General features: G+C 35.3%; 1 protein-coding gene across 1 annotated transcript; it reads left to right on the top strand.

The window, feature by feature from the left end:
- Nucleotides 1-12,626: 12,626 nt before the first annotated feature.
- On the top strand, nucleotides 12,627-13,247 carry LOC127122507 (uncharacterized). The gene has a single exon (XM_051052828.1). It carries the CDS (start codon nucleotides 12,627-12,629, stop codon nucleotides 13,245-13,247), a length of 621 nt encoding a protein of 206 aa, XP_050908785.1.
- The last annotated feature ends 2,149 nt before the right edge of the window (nucleotides 13,248-15,396 follow it).

Below are 15,396 nucleotides of genomic sequence, written 5' to 3'. Positions count from 1 at the left end.
AAATGCATAACTCTATGATTCTAAATCCAAATGACAAGAAATTAGTGAGCATTTTGAAGGTATTTGAAATAGCTACAACTTTGATGAAGACACTTCTCTCATTTGAAGCTCACATAAAAATTTAAGCAAGGTGGAATATTGAGATATATGACTTGACACTTAGAAAACTTTTCAACATGTTGAAATTTCCAAACTTCCACCTCAAAATTCACCATGATCAAAGCTCCAAATGGAAAAGTGTTCAACATCAAACTTGTTCCCCTCAATCTAAGCTTTCCAAAGAACTCAAGTTCATGCATTTTGGATGAGATTTGCTAGGTCTATGTATAGCTTTAACTGAGTTGCATGATTGGAAGAAATCAAATGCTAAAAATCACATTTCACATTGCGTTGACATCCAAGCATGGTTTGTACTTCGGAGCAGTTGCAAGTGGATTAAACTGGATTGCTTCATGGGCCTGTACACGCCCATGCAAGCTTGTGCATGAAATGTTCACATTTAGAAATTTTTCAAGTGTGGAAATATCAGTCTCAATTGCTATAAATACAGGGATTTGGAGCTCAATTCAAACAGGTCTTGCGCGCCAGCTTTTCCCCCCAATTGAAACCCTCATAATTCAAAGGAACCCTGAGAATTTTCAACTTGAAAATTGAGTTTGAATCTCACTGTTTGGAGATTCAGAAACTCCACGATCCAAAGCTTTGTACCATTGCCAAACCTCTCCTACAAGCTTCTAAAGTGTGATCAGATCAAGGTTGAAGCAAGCAAGATCCATTTCTACACAACATTGAAGGTAAATTTCTGAAAACTTCTTCTCTTCGATTCTCACTCAATTCTCATCAATTCTCTTGAATCTTTGGTTGTCTGAAGTCCTACCAATGTAGGCAAGAAGATTGAGTTGCTTTGAGGATAAAGCGAAGCAACTCAGTTGTCACACCTGAAAATTCAACTCTACGTATCTTTTTATATATTCGGAGTTAGTTGAAATTGAGGTCAGATTCGTGCTCTACGCCATTTTTTCTTTCAGATCACGTCCTCGTTTTTTATTTTGGTGATGGTTGAGGGTGGACCAGTCCAGTGAGGTCCACCGGAGAATAAGATCGGAGTTATGGCTCCGGCGGTGTGTTGGCACCTCTCCCAGCCATAGGATCCATTCAAATTTTTTTGATCTTAGGCATTGGTTTTGATTACCACGCGTGTGGCGCGCTGACTAGGTTCCATCATGGAACGCGCGTTTGTGTCCACTTTATATGCCACCTCAATTAATGAGAGAGATCAAGTGGCTCACGTTTTTTCGATTTTCTGTTTTTTGTTTTAATTCATTTGATTTTCATTAATTCATATTAATTTTAATATTGATCCAAAAAATATGAGAGTTTCACCAAAAAAATTTAAATAAATTCCTCTTTCATATTCTGAATTAAAATTATTTTTTGGATCATTATTAATATTTTTCATGATTTAATTGATTTTGTGTTTAATTTTAATTGCTTAAAAATACTTTCAAGTCTATAAAAATTCTAAAAAAAATTCTCTAAGGTCCTTTGACCTTGTTTGACCTATGATAAATCTCATGGCCATTTCTTTGATGTTTTGATGAGGTTTTAGGAATTTGACAAACCATATCTAATTTAAATGCATTATTTTAGTATTTTTAAATTGAATAAATGCCAAAAAAGTGTGTTGATCTCTTGTAATGATCTGTGTAAGTTAAACATGTGTTGTTGGGCCTTGGTCAAGGTTGATTTGACTTTGCTAGGTTAATATCATTGGATTTAGGGGATTGATGGAATGTATATTCCATCTCCCAAAATGAATGAATGATATTAATTTAGTAAAAGTCCTCCTTTGACCAATTTGAGTTATGATCCATTCCCCTCCCTCTTCATCTAATTCCCCTTCTTTATGCATCCATTTCATTTGGTCGATGATGTATCTAAATCCTAGGGCTAGTTGATTGAAAAATAAATATAAGTATGTGTAAGACCCCAATTTTGACCCTAAGATCGCTCATGCAATTTCATCATAAGCATTAGCATTGGGATCATACCTTGACATCCTCCTTACTCCTCTTTCATTGGGTTTATTTTGGGAGAGATCACCAAGCACTATGTGATTTTATCATACTTGTATATTATCATTTTACTAACCAAAATACAAAAATATGTCTTTTCATTTGGCTAACTCTTTTGTAGGTATGACATGATCTCCATTGATTTATCAAGTTCATATGTAGGGTTTGAGACCCTCATGACAAAGAGCACAACCATGAATTTATCCAAGAATGGTTATGAGAATCATATATGAATTCCATTGATTCCTACATGTTATATTGAGCAAATGTCCTTCAAGATTTTGGAGGTGATTTGCCTTGGAAACCCTAGTTTGACTAGGTATGTTTAGTAACTTCTGCAACAAGCTATGTCACCAATTGATCAAATATCTCAAGGGAACTTTCAAAATTCATCATCTTATGCATTTATGATCTACCATGATCCAGGAAAGTCCAAATAATTGAAGGTTAGCAACTTGGTTGATGGTGGTTGGCCAAATGAATTCATCTGATAAAAACTGGGTCTCCCTAGAACCTATCTCCTACAATTTTCACCATATGAAAATGATTCCAAGAGAAACGTTACTCTAAATAACACGAAAAACAACTTTTATGTTCAGACCTAGAGCTAGGTTTGCTTGGAAAATCATTTCCTATGTTGAAACATTATAGGCCATTTTGTATAAAGCCTAATTTGAAAGTCAACTTCCCAAGGCCATAACTTTCTCAATTTTTATTAGATGAAAGATTTCCAAGTTGCACAATCAAATTAGATATGTCTACTTCAACTTTGATGTTTGGAGTCAGAGCTAATTCGACTTTTTTGAGCATGTGATATGAGGTTACATTATAGGTCATTTTTGACCTATACAATTGAACAAGTGATTTTTCCAAACTTCAAAAATGCATAACTCTATGATTCAAAATCCAAATGACATGAAATTAGTGACCATTATTAAGGTATTTGAAATAGCTACAACTTTGATGAAGACACTTCTTTCATTTGAAGCTCACATAAAAAGTTGAGTAAGGTGGAATATTGAGATATATGACTTGACACTTAGAAAACTTTTCAACATGTTGAAATTTCCAAACTTCCACCTCAAAATTCATCATGATCAAAGCACCAAATGGAAAAGTGTTCAACATCAAACTTGTTCCCCTTGATCTAAGCTTACCAAAGAACTCAAGTTCATGCATTTTGGATGAGATTTGTTAGGTTTATGCCTGACTTTAACAGAGCTGCATGATTGGAAGAAATCAAATGCTAAAAATCACATTTCACATTGCCTTGACATCCAAGCATGGATTAAACTTCAGAACAGTTGCAACTGGATTAAACTGGATTGCTTCATGGGCCGTTACACGCCCATGCAAGCTTGTGCATGAAATGTTCAAATTTAGAAAAAATTTCAAGTGTGGAAATATCAGTCTCAAAGGAAACCTGAGAATTTTCAACTTGAAAATTGAGTTTGAATCTCACTGTTTGGAGATTCAGAAACTCCAGGATCCAAACCTTTGTACCATTGCAAAACCTCTCCTGCAAGCTTCTCAAGTGTGATCAGATCAAGGTTTAAGCAAGCAAGATCCATTTTTGCACAACATTGAAGGTAAATTTCCGAAAACTTCTTCTCTTCGATTCGCACTCAATTCTCTTGAATCTTTGGTTGTCTGAAGTCCTACCAATGTAGGCAAGAATATTGAGTTGCTTTGAGGATAAAGCGATGTAACTCAGTTATCACACCTCAAAATTCAACTCTTCGTATCTTTATATATATTTGGAGTTAGTTGAAATTGAGGTCAGATTCATGCTCTACGCCATTTTTTCTTTCAGATCACGTCCTCGTTTTTTGTTTTGGTGATGGTTGAGGGTGGACCAGTCCGGTGAGGTCCACCGGAGAATAAGATCGGAGTTATGGCTCCGGCGGTGTGTTGGCACCTCTCCCAGCCATAGGATCCATTCAAATTTTTTTGATCTTAGGCATTGGTTTTGATTACCACGCGTGTAGCGCGCTGACTAGGTTCCATCATGGAACGCGCATTTGTGTCCACTTGATATGCCACCTCAATTAATGAGGGAGATCAAGTGGCTCACGTTTTTTTGATTTTCTGTTTTTTGTTTTAATTCATTTGATTTTCATTAATTCATATTAATTTTAATATTGATCCAAAAAATATGAGAGTTTCACCAAAAAAATTTAAATAAATTCCCTTTTCTCATTCTGAATTAAAATTAATTTTTGGATCATTATTAATATTTATCATGATTTAATTGAATTTGTGTTTAATTTTAATTGCTTAAAAATACTTTGAAGTCTATAAAAATTCTAAAAGAATTTCTCCAAGGTCCTTTGACCTTGTTTGATCTATGATAAATCTCATGGCCATTTCTTGGGTGTTTTGATGAGGTTTTAGGAATTTTACAAACCATATTTAATTTAAATGCATTATTTTAGTATTTTTAAATTGAATAAAGGCCAAATAAGTGTGTTGATCTCTTGTGATGATTTGTGTAAGTTTGACTTGTGTTGTTGGGCCTTGGTCAATGTTGATTTGACTTTGCTAGGTTAATATCATTGGATTTACGGGATTGATGGAATGTATATTCCATCTCCCAAAATGAATGAATGATATTAATTTAGTAAAAGTCCTCCTTTGACCAATTTGAGTTATGATCCATTCCCCTCCCTCTTCATCTAATTCCCCTTCTTTATGCATCAATTTCATTTGGTCGATGATGTCACTAAATCCTAAGGCTAGTTGATTGAAAAATAAATATAAGTATGTATAAGACCCCAATTTTGACACTAAGATCCCTCATGCAATATCATCATAAGCATTAGCATTGGGTTCATACCTTGGCATCCTCCTTACTCCTCTTTCATTGGGTTTATTTTGGGAGAGATCACCAAGCACTATGTGATTGTATCATACTTGTATATTATCCTTTTACTAACCAAAATACAAAAATATGTCTTTTCATTTGCCTAACTCTTTTGTAGGTATGGCATGATCTCCATTGATTTATCAAGTTCATATGTAGGGTTTGAGACCCTCATGACAAAGAGCACAACCATGAATTGGTCCAAGAATGGTTATGAGAATCATAAATGAATTCCATTGATTCCTACATGTTATATTGAGCAAATGTCCTTCAATATTTTGGAGGTGATTTGCCTTGGAAACCCTAGTTTGACTGGGTATGTTGAGTAACTTCTCCAACAAGCTATCTCACCAATTGATCAAATATCTCAAGGGAACTTTCAAAATTCATCATCTTATGCATTTATGATCTACCATGATCCAGGAAAGTCCAAATAATTGAAGGTTAGCAAGTTGGTTGATGGTGGTTGGCCAAATGAATTCATCTGATCAAAACTGGGTCTCCCTAGAACCTATCTCCTACAATTTTCACCACATGAAAATGATTCCAAGAGAAACGTTACTCTAAATAACACGACAAACAACTTTTATGTTGAGACCTAGAGCTAGGTTTGCTTGGAAAATCATTTCCTATGTTGAAACATTATAGGTCATTTTGTCTAAAGCCTAATTTGAAAGTCAACTTCCCAAGGCCATTACTTTCTCAATTTTTATTAGTTGAAAGATTTCCATGTTGCACAATCAAATTAGAGATGTCTACTTCAACTTTGATGTTTGGAGTCAGAGTTAATTCAACGTTTTTGGGCATGCGATATGAGGTTACATTATAGGTCATTTTTGACCTATACCATTGAACAAGTGGTTTTTCCAAACTTCAAAAATGCATAACTCTATGATTCGGAATCCAAATGACATGAAATTAGTGACCATTTTTAAGGTATTTGAAATAGCTACAACTTAGATGAAGACACTTCTCTCATTTGAAGCTCACTAAAAAAGTTAAGTAAGGTGGAATATTGAGATATATGACTTGACACTTAGAAAACTTTTCAACATGTTGAAATTTCCAAACTTCCACCTCAAAATTCACCATGATCAAAGCTCCAAATGGAAAAGTGTTCAACATCAAACTTGTTCCCCTTGATCTAAGTTTTCCAAAGAACTCAAGTTCATGCGTTTTGGATAAGATTTGCTAGGTCTATGCCTGGCTTTAACAGAGCTGCATGATTGGAAGAAATCAAATGCTAAAAATCACATTTCACATTGCCTTGACATCCAAGAATGGATTGAACTTTACAACAGTTGCAAGTGGATTAAACTGGATTGCTTCATGGGCCTGTACACGCCCATGCAAGCTTGTGCATGAAATGTTCAAATTTAGAAATTTTTCAAGTGTGGAAATATCAGTCTCAATTGCTATAAATACAGGGACTTGGAGCTCAATTCAAACAGGCCTTGCACGCCAGCTTTGTCCCCCAATTGAAACCCTCACAATTCAAAGGAAACCTGAGAATTTTCAACTTTAAAATTGAGTTTGAATCTCACTGTTTGAAGATTCAGAAACTCTAGGATCCAAAGCTTTGTACCATTGTCAAACCTCTCCTACAAGCTTCTCAAGTGTGATCAGAACAAGGTTTAAGCAAGCAAGATCGATTTCTGCAAAACATTGATGGTAAATTTCCGAAAACTTCTTCTCTTTGATTCTCACTCAATTCTCTTTAATCTTTGGTTCTCTGAAGTCCTACCAATGTAGGCAAGAAGATTGAGTTGCTTTGAGGATAAAGTGAAGCAACTCAGTTGTTACACCTCAAAATTCAACTTTTCGTATCTTTTTATATATTTGGAGTTAGTTGAAATTGAGGTCAGATCCGTGCTCTACGACATTTTTTCTTTCAGATCATGTCCTCGTTTTTTGTTTTGGTGATGGTTGAGGGTGGACCAGTCCGGTGAGGTCCACCGGAGAATAAGACCGGAGTTATGGCTCCGGCGGTGTGTTGGCACGTCTCCCAGCCATAAGATCCATTCAAATTGTTTTAATCTTAGGTGTTGGTTTTGATTATCACACGTGTGGCGCACTGACTAGGTTCCATCATGGAACGCGCATTTGTGTCCACTTGATCTGCCACCTCAATTAATGAGGGAGATCAAGTGGCTCACGTTTTTTTGATTTTCTGTTTTTTGTTTTAATTCATTTGATTTTCATTAATTCATATTAATTTTAATATTGATCCAAAAAATATGAGAGTTTCACCAAAAAAATTTAAATAAATTCCCCTTTCTCATTCTGAATTAAAATTAATTTTTGGATCATTATTAATATTTATCATGATTTAATTGATTTTTTGTTTAATTTTAATTGCTTAAAAATACTTTGAAGTCTATAAAAATTCTAAAAGAATTTCTCCAAGGTCCTTTGACCTTGTTTGATCTATGATAAATCTCATGGCCATTTCTTGGGTGTTTTGATGAGGTTATAGGAATTTTACAAACCATATTTAATTTAAATGCATTATTTTAGTATTTTTAAATTTAATAAATGCCAAATAAGTGTGTTGATCTCTTGTGATGATTTCTGTAAGTTTGACTTGTGTTGTTGGGCCTTGGTCAAGGTTGATTTGACTTTGCTAGGTTATTAATATTGGATTTAGGGGATTGATGGAATGTATATTCCATCTCCCAAAATGAATGAATGATATTAATTTAGTAAAAATCCTCCTTTGACCAATTTGAGTTATGATCCATTCCCCTCCCTCTTCATCTAATTCCCCTTCTTTATGCATCCATTTGATTTGGTCGATGATGTCTCTAAATCCTAAGGCTAGTTGATTGAAAAATAAATATAAGTATGTATAAGACCCCAATTTTGACACTAAGATCCCTCATGCAATATCAGCATAAGCATTAGCATTGGGATCATACCTTGGCATCCTCCTTACTCCTCTTTCATTGGGTTTATTTTGGGAGAGATCACCAAGCACTATGTGATTGTATCATACTTGTATATTATCATTTTACTAACCAAAATACAAAGATATGTCTTTTCATTTGCCTAACTCTTTTGTAGGTATGGCATGATCTCCATTGATTTATCAAGTTCATATCTAGGGTTTGAAACCCTCATGACAAAGAGCACAACCATGAATTGATCCAAGAATGGTTATGAAAATCATATATGAGTTTCATTGATTCCTACATGTTATATTGAGCAAATGTCTTTCAAGAGTTTGGAGGTGATTTGCCTTGGAAACCCTAGTTTGACTGGGTATGTTGAGTCACTTCTCCAACAAGCTATCTCACCAATTGATCAAATATCTCAAGGGAACTTTCAAAATTCATCATCTTATGCATTTATGATCTACCATGATCCAAGAAAGTCCAAATAATTGAAGGTTAGCAAGTTGGTTGATGGTGGTTGGCCAAATGAATTCATCTGATCAAAACTGGGTCTCCCTAGACCCTATCTCCTACAATTTTCACCATATGAAAATGATTCCAAGAGAAAAGTTACTCTAAATAACACGACAAACAACTTTTATGTTGAGACCTAGAGCTAGGTTTGCTTAGAAAATCATTTCCTTTGTTGAAACATTATAGGTCATTTTGTCTAAAGCCTAATTTGAAAGTCAACTTCCCAAGGTTATAACTCTCTCAATTTTTATTAGATTAAAGATTTCAAAGTTGCACAATCAAATTAGAGATGTCTACTTCAACTTTGATGTTTGGAGTCAGAGCTAATTCAACGTTTTTGGGCATGTGATATGAGGTTACATTATAGGTCATTTTTGACCTATACCATTGAACAAGTGATTTTTCCAAACTTCAAAAATGCATAACTCTATGATTCTAAATCCAAATGACATGAAATTAGTGACCATTTTTAAGGTATTTGAAATAGCTACAACTTTGATGAAGACACTTCTCTCATTTGAAGCTCACATAAAAAGTTAAGCAAGGTGGAATATTGAGATATATGACTTGACACTTAGAAAACTTTTCAACATGTTGAATTTTCCAAACTTTCACCTTAAAATTCACCACGATCAAAGCTCCAAAAGGAAAAGTGTTCAACATCAAACTTGTTCCCCTTGATCTAAGCTTTCTAAAGAACTCAAGTTCATGCGTTTTGGATGAGATTTGCTAGATCTATGCATGGCTTTAACAGAGCTGCATGATTGGAAGAAATCAAATGCTAAAAGTCACATTTCACATTGCCTTGACATCCAAGCATGGTTTGAACTTCAGAACAGTTGCAAGTGGATTAAACTGGATTGCTTTATGGGCTTGTAAACGCCTATGCAAGCTTGTGCATGAAATGTTCAAATTTAGAAACTTTTCAAGTGTGGAAATATCAGTCTCAATTGCTATAAATACATGGACTTGGAGCTCAATTCAAACAGTCCTTGCGTGTAACGCCCCGATTTTTATTAAGTGTTATTATTATTATTTTTATAATGTTTGATTTATAATTATTTCGGTAAAATATTTTATTGTGTGTTAATATATTATTAGAGTTTAATTATGAAAATTGTGGTATAATAGCTATTGGGCCTAGTGGTGTATATAGTAATTAAGGGAGGTGTAACAATTAAGCCCATTAGTTAGATTTTATTTAATTAAAACAAATAATAGAAATAGAATAGAAATAGAATAGAAATAAGATAGAAAGAGAAAGAAGAGAAATAGAAAGAAATAGAGAGAAGGAGGAGAAAAGAGAAGAATAGAGAGAAAAGTTAGGGTTTGGAGGAGGAAGAGGAAATTGGAGAAGAAGAGCATCATCTTGATCAACCCAAGCTTGCTAGAACACTATAGAGTAACTCAATCATCATCTCTAAGGTAAGGGTGTGAGTTATCATTTCCTATAATTATGAAAATGATGGGTTGCATGTGGGTAATGGTTGTTAGAGGATATTGTTGGGTTTTGATGTTGTGGTTGGATTCATTGTTTTGAAAGTGTTGTTTGTGTTCTTGATGTAGTGTTGATTGTTTGTGATTATTGAACATGTATCAATTCTTTGCAAAATGTTAGGGTTAGGTTTATAAGAATGATAAATAACATTGTGTGTTGTGTTATTGGTGATAGTTTGGGGTTGATGTATGTTGTCAAAAATATGCTATTGTGTTGATGAATCAAAGTATGAGTAATTTCACAAATTGTGAATTTAGGAAGTATTGGAAATTCATTGAATGATGTTTAGAAGGATGAAATAAAAGTTAAATTCTGGTTAGAATGGCTTTGTAATATTGAAAATATTGGCGTTCGTTGAATTCTGAGAATGAGACTTTTTACGGAATCGTAATCGGAGGTCCGGAAGGTATTTAACGGTCAAAAACACATTTTCTCTGTTTTCTGCTAAATTCGCGGCGCAAAAGAGAGTTCGCGGCGCCAACTGAGTTGAAAACAGAATTCTTTTGTAAACTTCAAAAAGTCATAACTTTGGAACCGTAACTCCGTTTTGGTCCCCGTTCGAAGCGTTGTGAAGCTTATGAAATTTTCTACATGTTGTTGATGTTTATAGGCCATTATATGGGCTTATTTTAATAAGTGATTATTTTGGAAAAGTGATTAATAATTGATATAGTAGGAAGCCTATTTGATTAATAAGGAATACCACTTAACTATAGTGGGTAGGTGTGCAATGTAAATAAACATAGCATGAGGTTGAATTACCTAAGAGATTGTATGATGAAACAATTGATTGTGATGAATATTCTCATTTGTTTTAAATATAAACATATGTATGAATGTTGGTGAAGATGATGTTGTGTGAATGCTTTTATGCATGTGAATGGCGACGTGGCCTAAATTGCAATAGCGACGTGGGCTTCGGCCATTGTGATGAGTTATGTTGATGCGATGATGATTTTGGTGTATGTGTATCATTTATCCTGGAGACACATATATTTACATAAGCGACGTGGCCTTTTGGCAATAGCGACGTGGCCTTTTGGCAAAAGCGAAGTGGGTATAAAGCCTTGGCCTTGATGGCAAAGCAACGAGTCGGTACCGCATAGCATTTGCATAGCATTTGCACAGTTGAGTCACATATGTTGGTTATGTTTATTTCCGCATTTTGTGATAATTGTTGTTATGTGACGGTTTATGATGTGCGGTGATATTTTGCGATGATGCGATGAATCGTAATGTTTTATGATGGATTGATGAAATCTTTAAAGTGATGAGATGTTATGATGTAACATTGATGTTGTGGATGATTAATGACTTTGTTTATGATTAAATACATAAGCATTCAAGTGAAGGATTGTGCGATATGGTAACAATATTTCTAACTTTCCGAATTTACTTATATATTGCTTATCATTATCTTGATTATATGATTTGAGTATCTCACCCTTGAGTTGAAGAAAAGGTTGACAACGGCTCCGATTTTGATTTTGCCAAATCCCGAGGAACCGTTTGTGTTTTATTGCGATGCTTCGAATATGGGATTAGGAGGTGTGCTTATGAAGAATGGTAAGGTGGTTGCTTATGCTTCTATACAATTGAGGATTCATGAGAAGAACTACCCTACGCATGATTTGGAGCTTGCGGCGGTTGTGTTTGTTTTGAAAATTTGGAGACATTACCTTTATGGATCTAGATTTGAAGTCTTTAGTGACCATAAAAGCTTGAAGTATTTGTTTGATCAAAAAGAGCTTAACATGAGACAAAGGAGATGGCTGGAATTGCTAAAGGATTATGACTTTGGGTTGAACTACCATCCGGGAAAAGCGAATGTGGTGGCCGATGCTCTAAGTAGGAAGACTTTGCATACGTCGACCTTGATGATGAAAGAGTTGGAGTTGATTGAGAAATTCCGAGATATGAGCTTAGTGATCGAGGTGACACCAAGAAGTGTGATTTTGGGTATGTTAAAGATTAACAATGATTTTCTTGATAGCATTAGAGAGGCTCAGAAGTTGGATATGAAACTTGTTGATGTGATCGTTGGACTCGGATAATCTGAGAATGAGGATTTCAAATTGGATGCACAAGGTGTGTTGAGGTTTCGTGATAGGATTTGTGTTCCCGATGATGTGGATTTAAAAAGGAAGATCTTGGAAGAAAGCCATAGGAGTAATTTGAGTATTCATCCCGGAGCGACTAAGATGTACCAAGATTTGAAAAGATTATTTTGGTGGTCGGGAATGAAGCGTGAAGTAGCTCAGTTCGTGTATGCGTGCTTGACTTGCCAGAAATCAAAGGTGGAGCATCAGAAACCTGCGGGGTTAATGCAACCGTTAGAAATTTCTGAGTGGAAGTGGGATAGCATTTCCATGGACTTTGTGACGGGTTTACCGAATACATCTAGAGGATGTGATGCTATTTGGGTGATTGTTGATAGGCTTACGAAGTCGGCTCACTTTATTCCTATTAACATAAGTTATCCGGTGTCGAAGTTGGCGGAGATTTATACCAATGTTATTGTGAAGCTGCACGGTGTTCCTCTTTGTATTTTTTCGGATAGAGATCCGAGGTTCACTTCAGAATTTTGGAAGAGTTTGTAAGAAGCTTTAGGTTCCAAGTTGAGGTTGAGTTCGGCGTATCATCCTCAGACGGATGGTCAATCGGAGAGGACTATCCAATCCTTGGAAGATTTGTTAAGGGCGTGTATTCTTGAACAAGGATGGGATACTCACCTTCCGTTGGTGGAGTTTACTTACAACAATAGTTACCATTCAAGTATTGGAATGGCGCCTTTTGAAGCTTTGTATGGGCGGAGGTGTAGGACTCCATTGTGTTGGCATGAATCTGGTGAAAGTGTGGTACTTGGACCCGAGATTGTTCGAGAAACTACCAAGACGGTTAAGATGATTCGGGATAAGATGAAGATTTCTCAAAGTAGGCAAAGGAGTTATCATGATAAGAGGAGAAAGGATTTGGAATTTCAAGAGGGTGATCATGTGTTTCTAAGAGTCACACCTACGACCGATGTTGGACGATCATTGAAAGCTAAGAAGTTGACTCCTCGTTTCATTGGACCGTATCAAATTACGAATAGAGTGGGAAAAGTTGCTTATAGAGTGGCGTTGCCGCCAAACCTCTCGAATTTGCATGACGTGTTCCATGTGTCTCAACTTAGGAAGTATATTCCGGATCCGTCTCATGTGATTCAAATGGATGATATTCAAGTGCGCGATAACCTTACGGTTGAGACGATGCCTTTGAGGATCGAAGGTCGTGAGACGAAGTCCCTACGGGGGAAGGAAATTGATTTGGTGAAGGTTGTTTGGATTGGTGCAGTTGGAGAAAGCACGACATGGGAATTGGAGAACAGGATGCGCGACTCCTACCCCGAGTTATTCGAATAAAGTAATTTTCGAGGACGAAAATATTTAAGTGGGGGAGAGTTATAACGCCCCGATTTTTATTAAGTGTTATTATTATTATTTTTATAATGTTTGATTTATAATTATTTCGGTAAAATATTTTATTGTGTGTTAATATATTATTAGAGTTTAATTATGAAAATTGTGGTATAATAGCTATTGGGCCTAGTGGTGTATATAGTAATTAAGGGAGGTGTAACAATTAAGCCCATTAGTTAATTTTTATTTAATTAAAACAAAGAATAGAAATATAATAGAAATTGAATAGAAATAAGATAGAAAGAGAAAGAAAAGAAATAGAAAGAAGTAGAGAGAAGGAGGAGAAAAGAGAAGAAAAGAGAGAAAAGTTAGGGTTTGGAGGAGGAAGAGGAAATTGGAGAAGAAGAGCATCATCTTGATCAACCCAAGCTTGCTAGAACACTATAGAGTAACTCAATCATCATCTCTAAGGTAAGGGTGTGAGTTATTATTTCCTATAATCATGAAAATGATGGGTTTTATGTGGGTAATGGTTGTTAGAGGATATTGTTGGGTTTTGATGTTGTGGTTGGATTCATTGCTTTGAAAATGTTGTTTGTGTTCTTGATGTAGTGCTGATTGTTTGTGATTATTGAACATGTATCAATTCTTTGCAAAATGTTAGGGTTAGGTTTAGAAGAATGATAAATAACATTGTGTGTTGCGTTGTTGTTGATGGTTTGGGGTTGATGTATGTTGTGAAAAATATGCTATTGTGTTGATGAATCAAAGTATGAGTAATTTCACAAATTGTGAATTTAGGAAGTGTTGGAAATTAATTGAATGATGTTTAGAAGGATGAAATAGAAGTTAAATTGTGATTAGAATGGCTTTGTAATATTGAAAATATTGTCATTCGTTGAATTCTAAGAATGGGACTTTTTACGGAATCGTAATCGGAGGTCCGGAAGGTATTTAACGGTCAAAAATGCATTTTCTCTATTTTCTGCTAAATCCGCGGCGCGAAAGAGAGTTCGCGACGCCAACTGAGTTGAAAACAGAATTCTTTTGTAAACTTCAAAAAGTCATAACTTTTGAACCGTAACTCCGTTTTGGTCCCCGTTCGAAGCGTTGTGAAGCTTATGAAATTGCCTACATGTTGTTGATGTTTATAGGCCATTATAAGGACTTATTTTAATAAGTGATTATTTTGGAAAAGTGATTAATAATTGATATAGTAGGAAACCTATTTGATTAATGAGGAATATCACTTAACTAGAGTGTGTAGGTGTGCGATGTAAATAAACATAGCATGAGGTTGAATTACCTAAGAGATTGTATGATGAAACAATTGATTGTGATGAATATTCTCATTTGTTTTATATATAAACATATGTATGAATGTTAGTGAAGATGATGTTGTGTGAATGCTTTTATGCATGTGAATGGCGACGTGGCCTAAATGGCAATAGCGACGTGGGCTTCGGCCATTGTGATGAGTTATGTTGATGCGATGATGATTTTGGTTTATGTGTATCATTTATCATGGAGTCACATACATTTGCATAAGCGACGTGGCCTTTTGGCAATAGCGACGTGGCCTTTTGGCAAAAGTGAAGTGGGCATAAAGCCTTGGCCTTGATGGCAAAGCGACGAGTCGGTACCGCATAGCATTTGCATAGCATTTGCACAGTTGAGTCACATATGTTGGTTATGTTTATTTCCGCATTTTGTGATAATTGTTGTTATATGACGGTTTATGATGTGCGGTGATATTTTGCGATGATGCGATGAATCGTAATGTTTTATGATGGATTGATGAAATCTTTAAAGTGATGAGATGCTATGATGTAACATTGATGTTGTGGATGATTAATGACTTTGTTTATGATTAAATACATAAGCATTCAAGTGAAGGATTGTGCGATGTGGTAACAATATTTCTAACTTTCCGAATTTACTTATATATAGCTTATCATTATCTTGATTATATGATTTGAGTATCTCACCCTTTTGTTATTTGCCGTTATCTTTATATTGGTAACGTGCAGGTGCTCCGCGCTGAGAGGAGGATAGTGGTAGCACAATTTTGGCGTCATTGCTCTGATTAGGATTGTAACACTCAGGGGCTAATGAACGTTTCTCATGATTTTGATAGTAACAATGCCCTTTT

The sequence above is a fragment of the Lathyrus oleraceus genome, chromosome 2 (genome assembly GCF_024323335.1).
Source record: "Lathyrus oleraceus cultivar Zhongwan6 chromosome 2, CAAS_Psat_ZW6_1.0, whole genome shotgun sequence".
In the NCBI taxonomy this organism is placed as follows: Eukaryota; Viridiplantae; Streptophyta; class Magnoliopsida; order Fabales; family Fabaceae; genus Lathyrus; species Lathyrus oleraceus.
This window is presented reverse-complemented; position numbering and strand designations above follow the sequence as displayed.